This window comes from Hirundo rustica, chromosome 7, assembly GCF_015227805.2.
Source record: "Hirundo rustica isolate bHirRus1 chromosome 7, bHirRus1.pri.v3, whole genome shotgun sequence".
NCBI lineage: Eukaryota > Metazoa > Chordata > Aves > Passeriformes > Hirundinidae > Hirundo > Hirundo rustica.
The window spans coordinates 11,272,839-11,287,344 of record NC_053456.1 but is presented as its reverse complement, the minus strand read 5'-3'; the positions used below and the strand labels follow the sequence as shown (position 1 = coordinate 11,287,344).

At 48.8% G+C, this 14,506-nt stretch overlaps 1 protein-coding gene across 5 annotated transcripts in view; it reads right to left on the bottom strand.

Annotated features, from left to right (window-relative positions):
- Window positions 1-369: 369 nt before the first annotated feature.
- LOC120755328 (uncharacterized) overlaps window positions 370-14,506 on the bottom strand; it is a 44,182-nt gene continuing 30,045 nt past the window's right edge. For all 5 annotated transcript variants that reach the window (XM_058421391.1, XM_040070117.2, XM_040070119.2 and 2 more), the window contains 6 exons: window positions 11,758-13,473; window positions 5,908-6,082; window positions 4,992-5,196; window positions 3,954-4,576; window positions 2,884-3,029; window positions 370-2,060 (listed from right to left, as the gene is read on the bottom strand). In XM_058421391.1, coding sequence (XP_058277374.1) covers window positions 1,265-2,060; window positions 2,884-3,029; window positions 3,954-4,576; window positions 4,992-5,196; window positions 5,908-6,082; window positions 11,758-13,304 — 3,492 coding nt within the window. In that variant the 5' untranslated portion in view covers window positions 13,305-13,473 and the 3' untranslated portion in view covers window positions 370-1,264. The remainder of the gene's footprint in view (window positions 2,061-2,883; window positions 3,030-3,953; window positions 4,577-4,991; window positions 5,197-5,907; window positions 6,083-11,757; window positions 13,474-14,506) is intronic.

Below are 14,506 nucleotides of genomic sequence, written 5' to 3'. Positions count from 1 at the left end.
CGTGACATTTCGCAAAGCAGCAGTCAGTGTTAATGTCAGGCTGAAAAGGTTAAACCCTGTTTGCCTTTTTACCATTGTTCAGCTTCGAGTCATTTCCCTGCTGAGCAACTGAGAGAGGCTGGACCTTATGGGGCAGTTATTTGTGGCCTCAGTTTTGGCTCCAGAGCAAGAGGGTTTGTGCCAGTCTGTTGTTGTCTAGTGAGAATTTGAGTAGCAGATTTGTACCATTCACCCAGTCTCATTTGGAGTAGCCCTGAATTCTGTTCAGGGGATCCACAGGGCAGACGTAGGTACATGGCTCACCTGAATGCCACCCGTATTAAGTGAAATACTCTAGAATACAAATATTAAAAAAATACACATCTAAAGTAATTGAAACATAATTATTAAAACATTTTATGTTACTCTACAGTACAATGTAAATTGTTCCTTTCAATTAAATTTTGAAATACACTAGATTACATCATTTAAATAATTGTAAACTCTTAAATTCACTATCAGTGGTAGCAGAGGTGTATTTACATATATTTCTGAGATATTTCAGATGCAGCATTATGTTTCAGTCCCTAAGTCAGTTAAATAACAGACTCTCACTGGGGGTGTGCTGCTCTTCCACAGGTTCTACACATATGTGGGGTTTATGTGTTTGCTCTTTTTTCTCTCTTTTTTCTTTTCTTTTTTTTTTCTGTGTGCATGCAGCTGAATCTGAGCAAATCGATACCTACTTGATTTGGATTAAAGATGAAAGGCCTTTCTTTTTAAACAAGTGTTTTGACTGAATACACAGAGGTGAATAATGAAATACAATCCTTAGGAGTAGTGGTGGAAAACATAATTTTTTCCAGCTTTCATCTGCTGTTGCATAATACTGCACCTAATTTTGCTGAGTACCCAGAGTTTACCTAATGCTGATGAAATATAGTCAATAGCGGAAACCTCTCTCATTGTCAAGACTGGCTTTCAACACGATCCATGCAATGGCAAGCATCATACATCATTCTCCTGCAGTGCAACATTAACAAGTTCAATTATTATCCTTCAGTGATCTCCTCGAGGGGAGCCCATCCCTGTATGTACATGAGCCACAAACTACTGTGAGTCCAGAGGCTGGCATGGGCACCAGGCTGTGGTGTTTGCTTCCAGTGCAAGAGTCTTTGGGGACCAGGCTGCTCCCTTTGTTGTCCATGGAGCAAGTTCAGGCCACTGGGGCTCTCGACGGTCTTTGCTTGTGGCACTGGTGAAGCCAAGGCTGCCTGTGCAGGACTCAGGGCCTGGTGTGAGGAGTGCTGATCATGATGTTGGGCAGCGCGTTCCGCCGCTTCTTCCAGGAGCCCAGCTCCCTGGAGTAGCGCCTGATCTGCCTGAACCAGTGGTGAGTCCGTGCCCGGTCGCTGTCCCGGAACACAAACGCCTCCCGCCTGATCTCAATGAGTTCGAAGGTGTCGTCGCAGTCGGGGTCGGTGGAGACGATGCAATTACTCAGCCTCAAGGGCTCCCTGAGCAAGTGGAACTTCCCGTTGTTTTTGTCCCTGATGAGTACCAGCACTGCGTCCTTCACAGGCCCTGGCTCAGCCGATTCCAGGCTGGACTCGGACACGCGCTTCACGTTCACCAGGAGGAGGACCTGCATGTTCTGGAACTTCAGGGTCTTGCTGCCTTTCTTCACCCACTGGCCGTCGGGGGGCTGGGCCAGCTGCAGAGCTCCCTCCATCACAAACCGCGTTTCCTCCCGCAGCCAACCGACAGTTTTGAGGGCGGTTTCTCTCATCTCAATGTTGATGACTTCCCTCTTCTTCTTGCTGTCCTGGCGAAAGGATCGGAGGGTCCACGCGTTCCCCTCCTGCTTGGTTTTCATGTTGATGTGCTCCAGGTGGGACTCGATGCGGCTCTTGGCCTCCCGCAGGCTGCCGTGGTCTGGGTGGTACTCGGTGGTGGCCTTGATGATTCTGCTGAGCAGCAGGGGGTACTTGGTGACCCTCTGCAAAGGGGCCATCAGGAACGACCTCAAGTTCATCCGCCGCAGTGCTGTGTTGTCATTCTGGGAGACATTGAGGAATATTCTGCAGGGATTTAAGAAGACAGGATGAAACAGTGGCTGTTTTGCCAGCAGATGCTGCAATCCTAAATGCAAATGAACAGCGTGGTGCTGACAGCTGCTGGGCACTGCAGCCCCCCCATTTTTAGCAACCTTGTGAATTCTGTCTTATTAAAGACGAACAACCATTTCTGCAGCTGTGCTCAGCTGCAGAATCCTGATGAGGTTCTGGGACACTTGCACATAACATCCTAACAGTCTTCTATTAAATCATAAAATAGCAAGGGTGTGATCTTTCTTTGGTACCCACTGACGTAAACATGAGGCAGATACGTCAGTTTATATCAGATTGCATTAACTTGTAATGCCTTTCATCATTAGATTACAAAGCATATTAAACAAGAATTTGGCTGAGCAGTGGAAAGAGAAATGACTCGCCTGACATTGCCCAATAGACCAAGGACAGTAATGGGAACCAAATTCAAGTCATGTGGGCCACAAATTGGCTTTCTGCAGTGGAAATCCAACATGGGCTCCAGCACAGGGTCCGAGAGCTGACCTCAGCTGAGTATTATTTGGTGACAGTTCAGTGCAGAGGTCACTGGGCAGATACTGTTAGCACAAAACACAGAGTACAGCTGGGGACCAACTGGTTGCCTCAGTGGAGATGCCAAGGACGGAATTATTTTTTGAGAATAAATGACTGTCCTCACCTCAAGAGGGAGCAGTGATAACTGAAGAACATTAGCATCAAACTTTGATCTAGATGTGCTGGCAAAGGCTTCACCCTCAGCCTGATGCCTTTCTGTCCCCAAGGCCTGGATGAATATGCTTGTCCCCTTTCTCACCTGAGCAACTCCTTCTCCTTCTCCAGAGCGTTGAGCATGTTCACAGAGGAGGACTGCTGAAGACAGTATGTCTGAAAGGCTGGCAGCATGTTTACGAATTCCAGGAATATTTCTCCGATGCACACGGTCATCAGGTCATCGTCCCCCTGCAAGTATGCAATAGAGCCCTGCTCAGTTAGCTCAGGAGAGGCACAGCCATGGGGCTTGCCTTCAGTCCCATCAGCATGAACTGCTGCAGGATCTGCTGAGCACCAGAGCAAAGGTGGAGCTGGCCTCACCCTTCCCGGTCAAAAGGCACTTCCTGCTGGTCTGGGGGGAATCAGTGCCTGGGGAGAGGAAGGCAAGCTTGCTCTTCCACATTCAAAGAGCTGTCTGCTCTCCTCTTGTGGGCTCACTGAGCTCATCAGAGCAAGGGCTTGAAGACCAGCGTGAGCCTCTTTGTCAAAAGGGTGTATTGTGGCTCCACAGTCTTATTTCTATTTCTGTGCCCTCTGACCACCATGCTGGTGGGGCAGGAAGGCTCCTTGTGCAAGGCAGGGTGAGTCAGTAGAAGCAGCCATATACAGCTGTAGAGCAGGAGCAGCCTGCACTGCCTGGCCCCACAGACAGCCTAGAGCCAAGCTGCAGCAAACTGCAAGCCAAGGCAAACACAGCCAAGCCAGCATGAAGCCAGCTAGCTCAGGGCTGCAAGAGCACAGTCTGAGAGAGACAGAGCAAGCTGAGCTCTGTGCCCCCATAGTCACATTCTTACAGGCACCCAGGCCAACTGCTCTAAAACTAACTTTGATAATGGGACCATTAAGACCGCTTAATGGGATAAATGAGCAAGAGTGCTGGTATCAGTGGCATCACAACAGCACACTGAGTCCACTACCTGTGACCTGGCACAGAGCTACTGAAATTAGAATAGCTGAGAGAGCAAGGAACGAGATAGCTGATAGTTGACCATAATCCAGGAGTTACCTGGATTACCTCCTGTTCCTCTGCTCCACCTATGCTGCCCCCCTAACACAAAATCTATTCCAGTCTGCCTGGTCCAGCCCCTTTAGAGTGCAGGGGCAGCATCATACCTGGTCAAAGGCCTGATCGATCTCTTCTTGAAGTATCTCCAGGAAGTTCTCATTGAGGTCAATGAGCTCCTGGATGTTGCTGAAGATGCCCTGGAGCTGCTCCTGGCTCAGCAGCCCGGCGACCTGCATGGGGAGGTAGAACTCCTCTTTGATGATGCGCAGGTCCTCTCCATAGCTGGCCTCTGTGTTGACAAACTCCAGCACAGATTCCTTGCGCTCTGTCCTGCGCTTGCGGCACTTCTCGCAGAGATGAGCCCGCCTCTGGTTGCAGTTCTGAACATCTGTCTCCACCGGCAGGTCCCTTTCTCCACAGTCGGTGCAGGGACGGTGGGCTTCCCAGGCCTGCAGGGAGCTCAGCGTTTCAGATGCTCTGTTCCTCCACTTCCTGGCTGGCATCTGGCCAATGCCACTGTCTGCCCTCTCCACGTCCGCTGACTTGGTCCGGGTGGCCTCGGTGGGATCCAGATCATCCCGGGCATCATTCACCCCAACGATCCCACTGTCCGTGCTCAGACTGCTGACGTTGCTCCAGTGACGTCTGGAGCGGAGGGAGCCCCGTGGGGTGCGTCGGGTCTCATCAAAGCTGCCACCGTGGCCGAGGTTGGCTTTTGCTACCACGGGACCTGAGAACAGACACAAATCGCTACAGGCACTGCCAGCTGCACAGGCACTGTGCTGGCACGGCCATGAATGGCAGGAACCCTGGGGGGACAGGCTGGTTCTGGTGAAGCAGGGCTGTGAGCTGCCTCCCCACCCTGTTTTGCTTCTGAGACTGGTGCGAGTCAGAAATGAATGACTCCCAGGTGAAGCCTAGGATCTGTCACGTCTGCACTGCCCATACCTGTGACCTCATTTGGGCTGCCTCTTCCCCTGCCATCTACCAGTCAGGGACAGAGCAGAGTAGATCCCAATTTCCTGCACACGTGGATACAACCCAGGATGCTTCCCGCCCCCCGTTTGTGGAGTTACTCCACATTTCCAGCAGCACAGCAGGGCCCAGCCCCTGGCCCACGAGCCCCGAGTGTGCAGTGTGCGTACCATAGTCTCGCTCCTGCCGGCGCTTCTGTGCGTGCTGCCGCGCTGCAGCCGCGATCTTCAGCTCCAGCTGCTTCCTCTTCACCGAGTCTGTCGGCATCGGGTCACTGAAGTGCGGCCGCAGCCGGCACTCCCGCTGGGCCTTGGCACCATCCGTGCTCTCATGGACAATGTCGGAGCTGGATCGGCGACAGGCAGGACTGGGGGACTGCAAGACAGGCGAGAAAGGCTTTGGAGCAAGGCTGAGCTCAAAGCAGCATCTGGTTTTGCAGACACTGGACTTCAGTGGCCAAAGGAGAGGAAAGGAAACTCATCAGCAGTGTGACTGTAAATGCAGCTCTGATACATGATGATTAAGAAATCTGTCCCCCTGAGTCCCTCTGTCTTGCTCAGCCCCAACAAAGATGGATCCCTCCCCCTCTGCTGTTATACAGCTTTGAGTACAGCAGCTCCAAGGTGGTTGGATCATGGCTGTCAAATAACCATGAAGAAGTCAACAGCACAGCCCTGGCTATGGGCCTCTGCTCAGGGACCTGAGCTCGCTTGCAGCTGCTCTCTGAAGGTTTCAGCATTGCAGGGTCAGGAAGTCCAGCCTCTGTGCCCCACCTGCACCAGCAGCTTGCCCAAGGGGGAACTAGGAGGGAATCTGTCTGAACTCCCAGAAACACTGGAAGCCGTGAAGGGGTTATTGCTGCACTCCCTACATGAAATGCAACAGCACATAGACTGGAGCAAAAAACTCACTCCTGTTTTATTAAATGTAAAAAAAAGCTTCTAACAGAGTTTAATCACTCATGGGAGTTGGTACTAGATTGCCATCTCCAGCCTGCCCAGTTCCTGCAATGAAGGGATCCTTCAGAGCTTCTAACAAGGAAAAAATCCCAAAGGCATGCATGAGAGGGGAACTCCTCTCCCTTACATTCCCTGCAGGTGGAGTGCCACTGGATGTCTCATTGCTTGGCTTGTCCTCCCAGTTCTCTGTTGCCATGGACATCGCTGTGGGCTGCTGGCTGTCCTCCAGAGGTGGGAGATCGGCTTCCCTCAGATCACACCGCCCCTTGGAGGGGGATTTGGCAGCAGCCTCAGCATTGCAGCTGCAAGGGAAGAAGCAGACTCCATTGAACATCACGGATGCAGTTCTCCTGCTGTTCTTGACACAGATGAGACTGAGCAGCAAGCCCAGGTTCAAACAACGATCTGCAACTTTTCAGGGCAAGTGCAGGGAGGCATTGTGACTGGTCAGCATGGATGACTGTGCTTGTGTTTTAGGGGCTCTAAGCATTGCTCAGTTAAAACAATGCAAATTGGGTAACTGCACTCGTGCCAACCTCAGTCTGGGTTATCAAGTCTTGGTTGTTCACACGGCATTTTTGTGTCCATAAAACATGAGGTGCTCCAGAGAGACCAGAAACACTCCTTTCTAAGTAGGCCACGTCCATATTTGCTGCTGTTTAAGGAGATGCTGCCAACACAGAAAGCATATTGCTCATCTAGAAGAAAATCACCGGCTATAAATCATAATACTTTGAAGGGATTAGAGGATTAAAGGAGTATTTCCCTCTGTTTTTCATCTCATTTGATCCCAAGCCCACTGAAGTCACTGGAAAGATACTATCTGTTCTCAGTGAACTCGGGATCAGGCCTTTTGGTGCACTTGAGACCTGCGAAGACTGGCAGTGTCTGTTGCTCTCACTTGGCAGTTCTGGGATGCCCTCATTCATGGCTGTCCAGTGCTAACAAGGGCCTGGCCCAGCTGATACAGGCAGCCTGTCCAACGCCACCTTCCCCCCTCTGTAGACAGCATCACCCTCCAGACAGACACAGTCTGGTGCAAAACCACTGACTTGACAGAGTACTTGACAGGCTGTCATTTGTGATACTATTTGTGATACGTTTTTTTTAACAGACTCTCTAAGGCATCTTATTTCCATGCATAATGAAGCCTGTTGGGAAGAATATTATTTTTTTTTTTAATTTTGGGTTTACTTAATTTTTATGGGCTTGGATTCCTGCAAAAAGAAAAGTTGTGAGGACTGAACACGGATGCTTGTATATACAAGAAGCCAGGTCTGGAACATATTTCAGGTTCTGCATGTATTTTATGCTTAACAAAAATCTCCTATGAGAAAAATCTGCTTCTTCTTAAAGGCTTCACTTGTGAACTTATGCTGCTAGGTCACACTGCTAATGTGCAATTCCAACAGTGTCAACTACAAGCAAACACTTGAGACAGATGGGCATTCTCCTTGCAGTGAATGACAGTTGGCTCCAAAACCAAATCATCAGCCAATACTAAAATCACTGAAGAGGGAACAAATCTCCCAGAACACAAACTGGCTCTGTTGTCAGGCCAGAAAAGTTGGTTTGCACCTCTCCAGCTGATGCTTTTTCATCTTCCTCCATTTATGTTTCCAGGTCCCTGCTGACTCAACCAGTTAAAAAGAGTTTAGCCGTGACTACGCTGCAACAGCCACAGTGCCAACAGGAGGCTCCTGGCATTTGCTTTTTGCTGTCCCTCTCCAGGTCTCTACTCCCCAGCCTGTGGAAAGTGGGTATCAACATCACTGCTGGCACAGAGCAGTCTGCAGCACTTCCAAGGTGGCAGTATGAGCAGCACAGGCACACAGCAAGGCTGCAGTCCCACCATGGTCCTGGCCTGGCCTGGTCTGGCTTGAGAGGTTCCTGTCTACTTCCTTCCTCCTGTCCCCAGCCATGCTTGGGGTACCACCCCTCAAGTGTGTGTAACTGTGTGGCCATGATCTAAAATCAGTCTTGAAATGATATGGGTTCAAAACCCCTCCCTCCTGTATTCTCAGACAGATAATTTAATCCATGTTTCATTGAGCTGTGTAAAGTATGAACAGATCATCTGGGCAAACCCATGGGAAGGAAGGCACAGGTTAAGGAGCAAGAAAACTCTTGAAGAGGATGTGCCACTGCTGAAAACCACCCTTTTCAAAAGCTGCTCCTGCTCAAACAGCTCCTGGTTAAAAAACACAGAAAGGGACCGCGCTGGGACACAGAGAGGCAACGGGATGCATCCAAGGTTAGTAGCAGAGCTCATAATTGGAATATTATCTTCCTGATGACACCATCTCCCACTATACAGAACGTACTCTCAAGAGAGATGCTGAGCTTTCATTTGTCATTTTCACAGTGCTTCAAGATCATCCGCTTAAATATGGGAAGCACTCCAGAGTATTGCTGCTCCTCTAAGTGAAGCTGACAGCAGCTCTCTGCTGATAGGGTCTACAGACCAGATGCCACCACTTATTGTGGTTTCCATAGCCCAGAAGGGATATTTAAAAAAAGATCTCCAGACATGATCGGCAGTGGGAGTAAGAGCCAATAGTACCCACAGAGCTGAGCTAAGGAAACATGACTGAAGAGTGAGAAATTCAACCCACCCCACAACCGGTCAGCTGGAGGTAAGAAAGGCAATTATGCAGAGCTCACATTGTGTGAAAGGAGATTTCTTCATCTCTGGTTTGACTGCCCTACTTCTTGTTATGATTAGATCCCTCCTGCTTGATGTACTGGCCATGTGATCTTGGGGCAAGTGCTGCTCCACACACCACTAGATCAGAGTGTGATCAGAGGGATGTGGGCAGAGCAGGGAGGATACAAGCAGTTTTATGGAACCACATCTTAGGGCTGCTCCTTTAACCTCTGCCTCTGGCTTAGGTGGAATAGGGGACATTGCCAAGAAAAAAGGATATTGCCCCTTTCTCTAGTCCCCTTCTCCTCAGAACGATCTGTGCTGTCAACAGGTTCACATCTTCACCTGCTCAAGCAAGTCAAATCCCCTCTGCCCTTACAGAGTGGGGCAGAAGGGGGGACTCCAGCATCTTTCCTTCTGTTGGATTAAATCACTTATCACTTAAATCACAGGAGTTTGTGCCTGGGGTTGGCGTCAGTTTTTCCTGTTCTCCCTAAGAGAGGTGACGCCCTTGAGCCAACATAGGGAGGACCAGTTCTTTTTGAATGTGTTTTTAAACCTCTGGCCATCAACTCTGAATTTCATGGGAGTGGAGGTACTGGGGATGGTGTACAACTGGAAATGCACCTGCTTTCTTTCACTGGCTCTATGGGCCTCTTCATGGCTTTATCATTGTCTAAGCCAGCAGTTCTCAGCCTTTTCCACACGTTCCTGACTCCTTCTGCCTAATGGAAACATTTTTGTGTACACCTTCCCTGCTGCCACCTGCCTTCCTGACTTGGAGTCCTCTGCTAGGGGAAGTTGGTATTGTACCCACGATCCTGTTGTCACCCCACACACAGCCCATCACTCTTCTCAGGAAGCCTTTCCTTGGCTAAATTGTGCAGCCTTCTGTTGTCACCATGTTCCTCATTGTACAGATACAAACCTGAGGTATTTGCATGTTCTCATCCTGAACAATTCCCCACTTCAGCAATTTCAGAAAGTGAACTATATACTGAAAAGCTTACAAGATTTCCACCCTGATAGCAACATCCCTTCCCAGCCAGGACTACAACCTAAATTAAGGGTATCCAGTGACCCACAAGGGGGCTAAAGCCACCATAATTATGAGCCTGACAATCAAATCTTCACTGACAAAATATTAAGTCAATTGAATGAATCTTAAGTAATTAACAATGAATTACTATAGAGACTGCTAACTTACAGACAAAACTGTTTTGTAAAACTGACACACAGAAACACTAGAAAGAGAAGACAATTTTAACTATTTTACTCTGTGATGCTCCATCAAGTCATGTCTATCAGAGGCTTGCTGAGTTGAGTATCTGTGGAAATGGGACCAAATCCCCAGCTTTCAGCTAATTTCATTTGAGACTTAGAAAGAATGTGGCCTGGATGCCAGCGGTTATAATTTAGAGCTCACCATGCAGACAAAAATCTCCCACCTCTGCAGTGAAAATCAGCTGGAGTAGTGAATATTCAGGGACATTACTGTCTCAGGTGAAAATGATGGAAAAATGGTAAATTTCTAAACAAAGGACTGGAGTTTCCCAGTAACCAGTGCTTTGGCGGTAACAATTAGCATTAATTGTTATTACTCTGGAAAAAAATAAGGCCAGGGTGGTTTCCTCACGTATAAAACTACCTCTCTAATACTGGAAACGTTGCCATTCACATTTTTAGATCAGTTGTCATTTTGGTGTTAATAAAAACTGCTTCATAAATTTTAACAAATCCAACTAGTGAGACTGAACTCATTCACAGAAACAAAAACCACTGAGGATTTTAAAAGCACAGAAGCCACACACAAAAGCCCTGGGCAGGAAGTGTTTGGAGGCTGGGAGAGTAATGGGAAGGAAGATCATATGCACTCCTCATTTCCTGTACTTTGCTCTGCATGCAGCTTGGGCTCCAGATACCAGTAAAATCATTGATCTGCAAAGAGACAGCTGTTCTTACACCCTCACTGCTTGGGCCATTCTGTGTACTTCATTTCACATTCATGACAAAAATAGCCTAATCCATTAAAATGGTTGCATCCCATAACTTTCTCATCTACTTCTTCATTGGGTTTTCATACTGTAGAAGAAAAGCACAAAGGTTGAGCTGGACAGCTGAGGGAAGCACCGAGGGCTCTGACACCACCTGCTTCCCTCTGGATTATAAAGTTGCAGAAGCATATCTGCTGTCACTGTGGCTTCAGCCCCACTTTAGTTCTTTCAGATGATTCTCATTCCCATGCAGAAGTCACTGTTATGTCCTCTAAAACCAGAGTCCAGTCTCAGCCCATGCATTCCAGAAATAAAAGGACAGCATACAAGGTAGATGCCCTGGCATTTCACACATCCATGTGTGATTGCAGAAGCAGCCAGGAACCAAGTCTAATACAATTCTTGGCAAATCCAACCATGCAAGCCAAGTGCATGGAAACAAACCACTCCACCAACACTTTAGTCCTCCTTTTTCCATCAGCCTCATCTCGTGATAAGACAGTGACAACTTCTCCAAATTCTTAGCTTCTAGAACTTTGCTGATTCCTACTGTGCCACCCAGCATAGAAAGGGATCCCCATTTCTTTGGCAGGAGGGAGGCAATAGGACTGCAGTGTCCAAAACCAGGATACAGAAAGCAGTCCTTGTGAACATCTTACCCAGAGAAGGGGAAGAACCCTGGATGGAGAAGGAGGAAGGCTTTACAGAAGTGTTTTCTCTGGCTGCTACGCAGAGATAGCAGGAGGACAGTATTTACAAGTACTTTCACTCACTGCCTGTGCAGGTCTCCAAGAGGGGGTTAATGACTCACAGCAGCCATCTTGCCCTTGTGTGCCTGTCCACTCCATACAGGCAGCAAGTGAAAGCATTTGCTGCTGCATGTCACACTGCCTGAAGTCATAACCTCCACTGGTGGGACAGACTCTACATCTTTCTTCAAAGGAATCATATCAGTACTTTGTATCCTTTGGCTGCCTTCTACTTTTAACAGATGCTTGGAGAAAAAAAAAAAAAAAGACATTTTGACAACTTAATACAGAAATAAAACGGGTGGGAAACTGGGTGTCAGAACTACTAATGGCTGTTGTATTTACAGGATTAAGGTGCACAAAAAGGCAAAGTCTAGATGAAAATGCTTTTTGATGTTCAATCCCCCGCAAGGTGGAATTTAAGCTGAACAGCTTTAAGGACATGTCCATGTGGCTATCAGAGACTCCAAGATGAAAGGCTCTGCCAACAGCACATTAATGCTATAGGAATTAAATGTACATATCAGGAGAAAGACCAGATCATTAACAAGGGAACTTCTTCCAGGTGACCCCATGGAGCATGTTACCTTTTCTTAATAAGTTCCAAGGCTGAACCTATGAATTCATCCTTCATTTTTTGTAGCTTAGCTCCATAGCTGGATAAGTCTGTGGCTTCTAACAGCAGCGATGAACAGCAAGAGGACTGGGCTTCAGAAGCCAGCGACTGCCCTGCATGGTGGAGGACATCATTTAATTGTCTTGTCTCCCCTTTCTGCTGCTCATCACTGAAGACCTCCTGCTCAGCAGTGTGTATTGCTCCTGCCTGTAGAGGTGATCGTGGAATAGGACTGGAGCAAATAGGGACTGGTGATGTATCTGGGATGGAGGTCTGGAAGGTTCTGTCCTTCACCTCAGGACTGCTCATCGTGAAACCATCCCATGTGGCTGGGTTTTGGGAAAAGCCAGCAGAAGTGTGGTTTTCATGAAATACATCATCATCCTCCTCTGCTGTGCCAGCAGGTTCATTCACAGCTTTGGTCTCTAAAGCTCCTGGACAGACATTCTTACTGTTTTCCTTCTGCAGCGTTTGGTTTGCGGGCAGACCCTTTTTCAAGCAATCTGCTGGCCCACTGCTGCTGTCAGATGAATTTCCCTCCTTGCTTCTCATCTGCTTGAACTCCTCAAAGGTCGGTATGTAGAGCTTCCCTTTGCAGTGGCCTTTCTTGCTGTGTCCCAATGTGACTTTGCCCTCTGTTTCCCCACTGTACTGTTCTACGGTCTCTGCTGTTCTGGATTTGCTCATCTCATGGCTTTCCCCAGCATGGCGAAGGGGCAAATTGGGGGAGCTATTCTGCCTTCGGAGCTGAAGCCTCCTCTGAGCCTCCTGCTTGATGTCTTCTGGACTGATGATGGTGTGTGCAAAGCACAGCCCCTGCCCCGCTGTGAGGCTGTGCCTGAGAGCAGCGTGTTCCACCAGAGCCGCGCAGTTCACAGCACAGCCGCTCTCGCACCGCCGGCACACCTGGCATTCAAAGCACTCCTGGGCCACCCGTGGGCGCACAGGCTTACAGGGCTCTGCCACCTTAGTGCTGTGCAGCCTCAGCTTCTCCTTCAGCTCTTTTCTGGCACCCCCGTGTAGGGCTCTTTCCTCTGTGGAAGGGAAGAGCCACTGAGGCACTTTGGCAAAGGGAGGGAGGAGCACATTCTGTGCGGATCGAGATGTCTGTTTAGCACGGAGAGAAAGGTTCCTCAGCGAGTCTGATGTGCTCTGTGCTGGGGCCACATCCACACAGCCTTCTGTCCACTGACTGCTGCCTCTATAGCGAAAGATGATCTCGTTATCCAGGCTCCGGCAGTGAGAATATAGCCCACAGTCAGCAACCGTTGCCCAGTGTAGGTTTTCCACACTCCGATACATCCGGTTTTCCACAGGACTGGCCAAAGGTGCCTTGCCTGTGTGGCAGGCAAGAGTGTGGAAGTCCCCAGAAAAAATATGAGTGTCTAGGTTCTTTAGTGGATGCATGCTGCTAACTGAAAAATCCTTTAAGCCATGTTGTGCACAGAGCTGATTATTTTGGCAGCTCGAGATCACCCGGCAGTGTTCCTGTCTCTCATCAACACTGATGTATGTCATAGCAAATGCACATGGAGGCTCTAGGACAGTGGCGTCTAGGGGGAGAGGAGGGAGCTGGGGTGTCGCTTAGATGCCAGTCAATGTTCACAGACCACAGACAGCAAAGTGTGCCGCTGGGCACTCACATGAGAGAGCTCTCACATGGGGGGAGTCGCCATGCGTAGAAGACCTGTGAATGGAAGGAAAGATGAGTTACTGAAGCAGCCTGGTGCTGACTCGCAGGATGCAGCAGCAGGTCTGCTTCCAGGGTATGCAGAATCCAACACCAACAGCTTGTGTAGGAGCAGAGCAGCGTAACTGGGTGATGAGCTGTGGGGCTTGGGGCAGGGAAGATTTTTCTTCTCCAGCCAAGCTAACAGTGGCCTTACACTACCTGTCTGAATTTGGAGAAGTTCATCCTACCTACCCTCAGCAATTCCCTCACAATAACCTTGCTCAGCTCTAGAGACAAATGCTCAGAAGTGCTTGCTGCAGGCTCAGCTTACTTACACAGCAGCACTACCGAGATGGCAAGTTTACAAGAGATAGTGAGGTTCTCTCCCTCAAATGGGGTGCAGAGAAGAGTGTATGAGTTAAGGGGGATGCTGGGCTCAGGAAAGGATGACCTAACTGTGGTTTCCTTGAAGACTCAAGTAGCAAGGAGGAAGAAGAAGGCTGACAGGTGGTGGTTTTCTGCCTGACAGTCACATTGCAGCCCCTTATTGCTCTGATTCACCCTTCACGAGGAAGATACATATGGTTTATTGATTGCACACGGTAGCCAAGCAATCCCAAGGCCCTTCCAGTGCAGAGACAAAGGTACCTTACAGACTTTCACAAATGCACTCTCCTGACTCCTTAGCCACAGGTTCAAATGATCATTCTCCCATGACAGTTCAGTGGAGGCCCCAAAAGAGAAAGCTGTGCTTTTCAAGGCTCCTTCTATGAGCTGTGTTCAGCACTGTAAGGCCCAGGGAATCTAAGTAACTAAATCACATGTTCAGAGTGGAAAATTAAATCTCTAAACTCCAGTTTGGGCCAGCAGGATGAAGACTAAGTGTCTAAGTCCTTGCTGGAAGTGGATGGAGCCTCCTTACACTAAATGGAGAGACTCTAGATTTCTTTTAGGGATTTAGGCCTCATGGACTTGCCAGCAGTCACACAAAACACCAGTGTCTGCTACATCCTAGTCCACTCCCTTCCTTGGCAATCAGAGGCAAAGG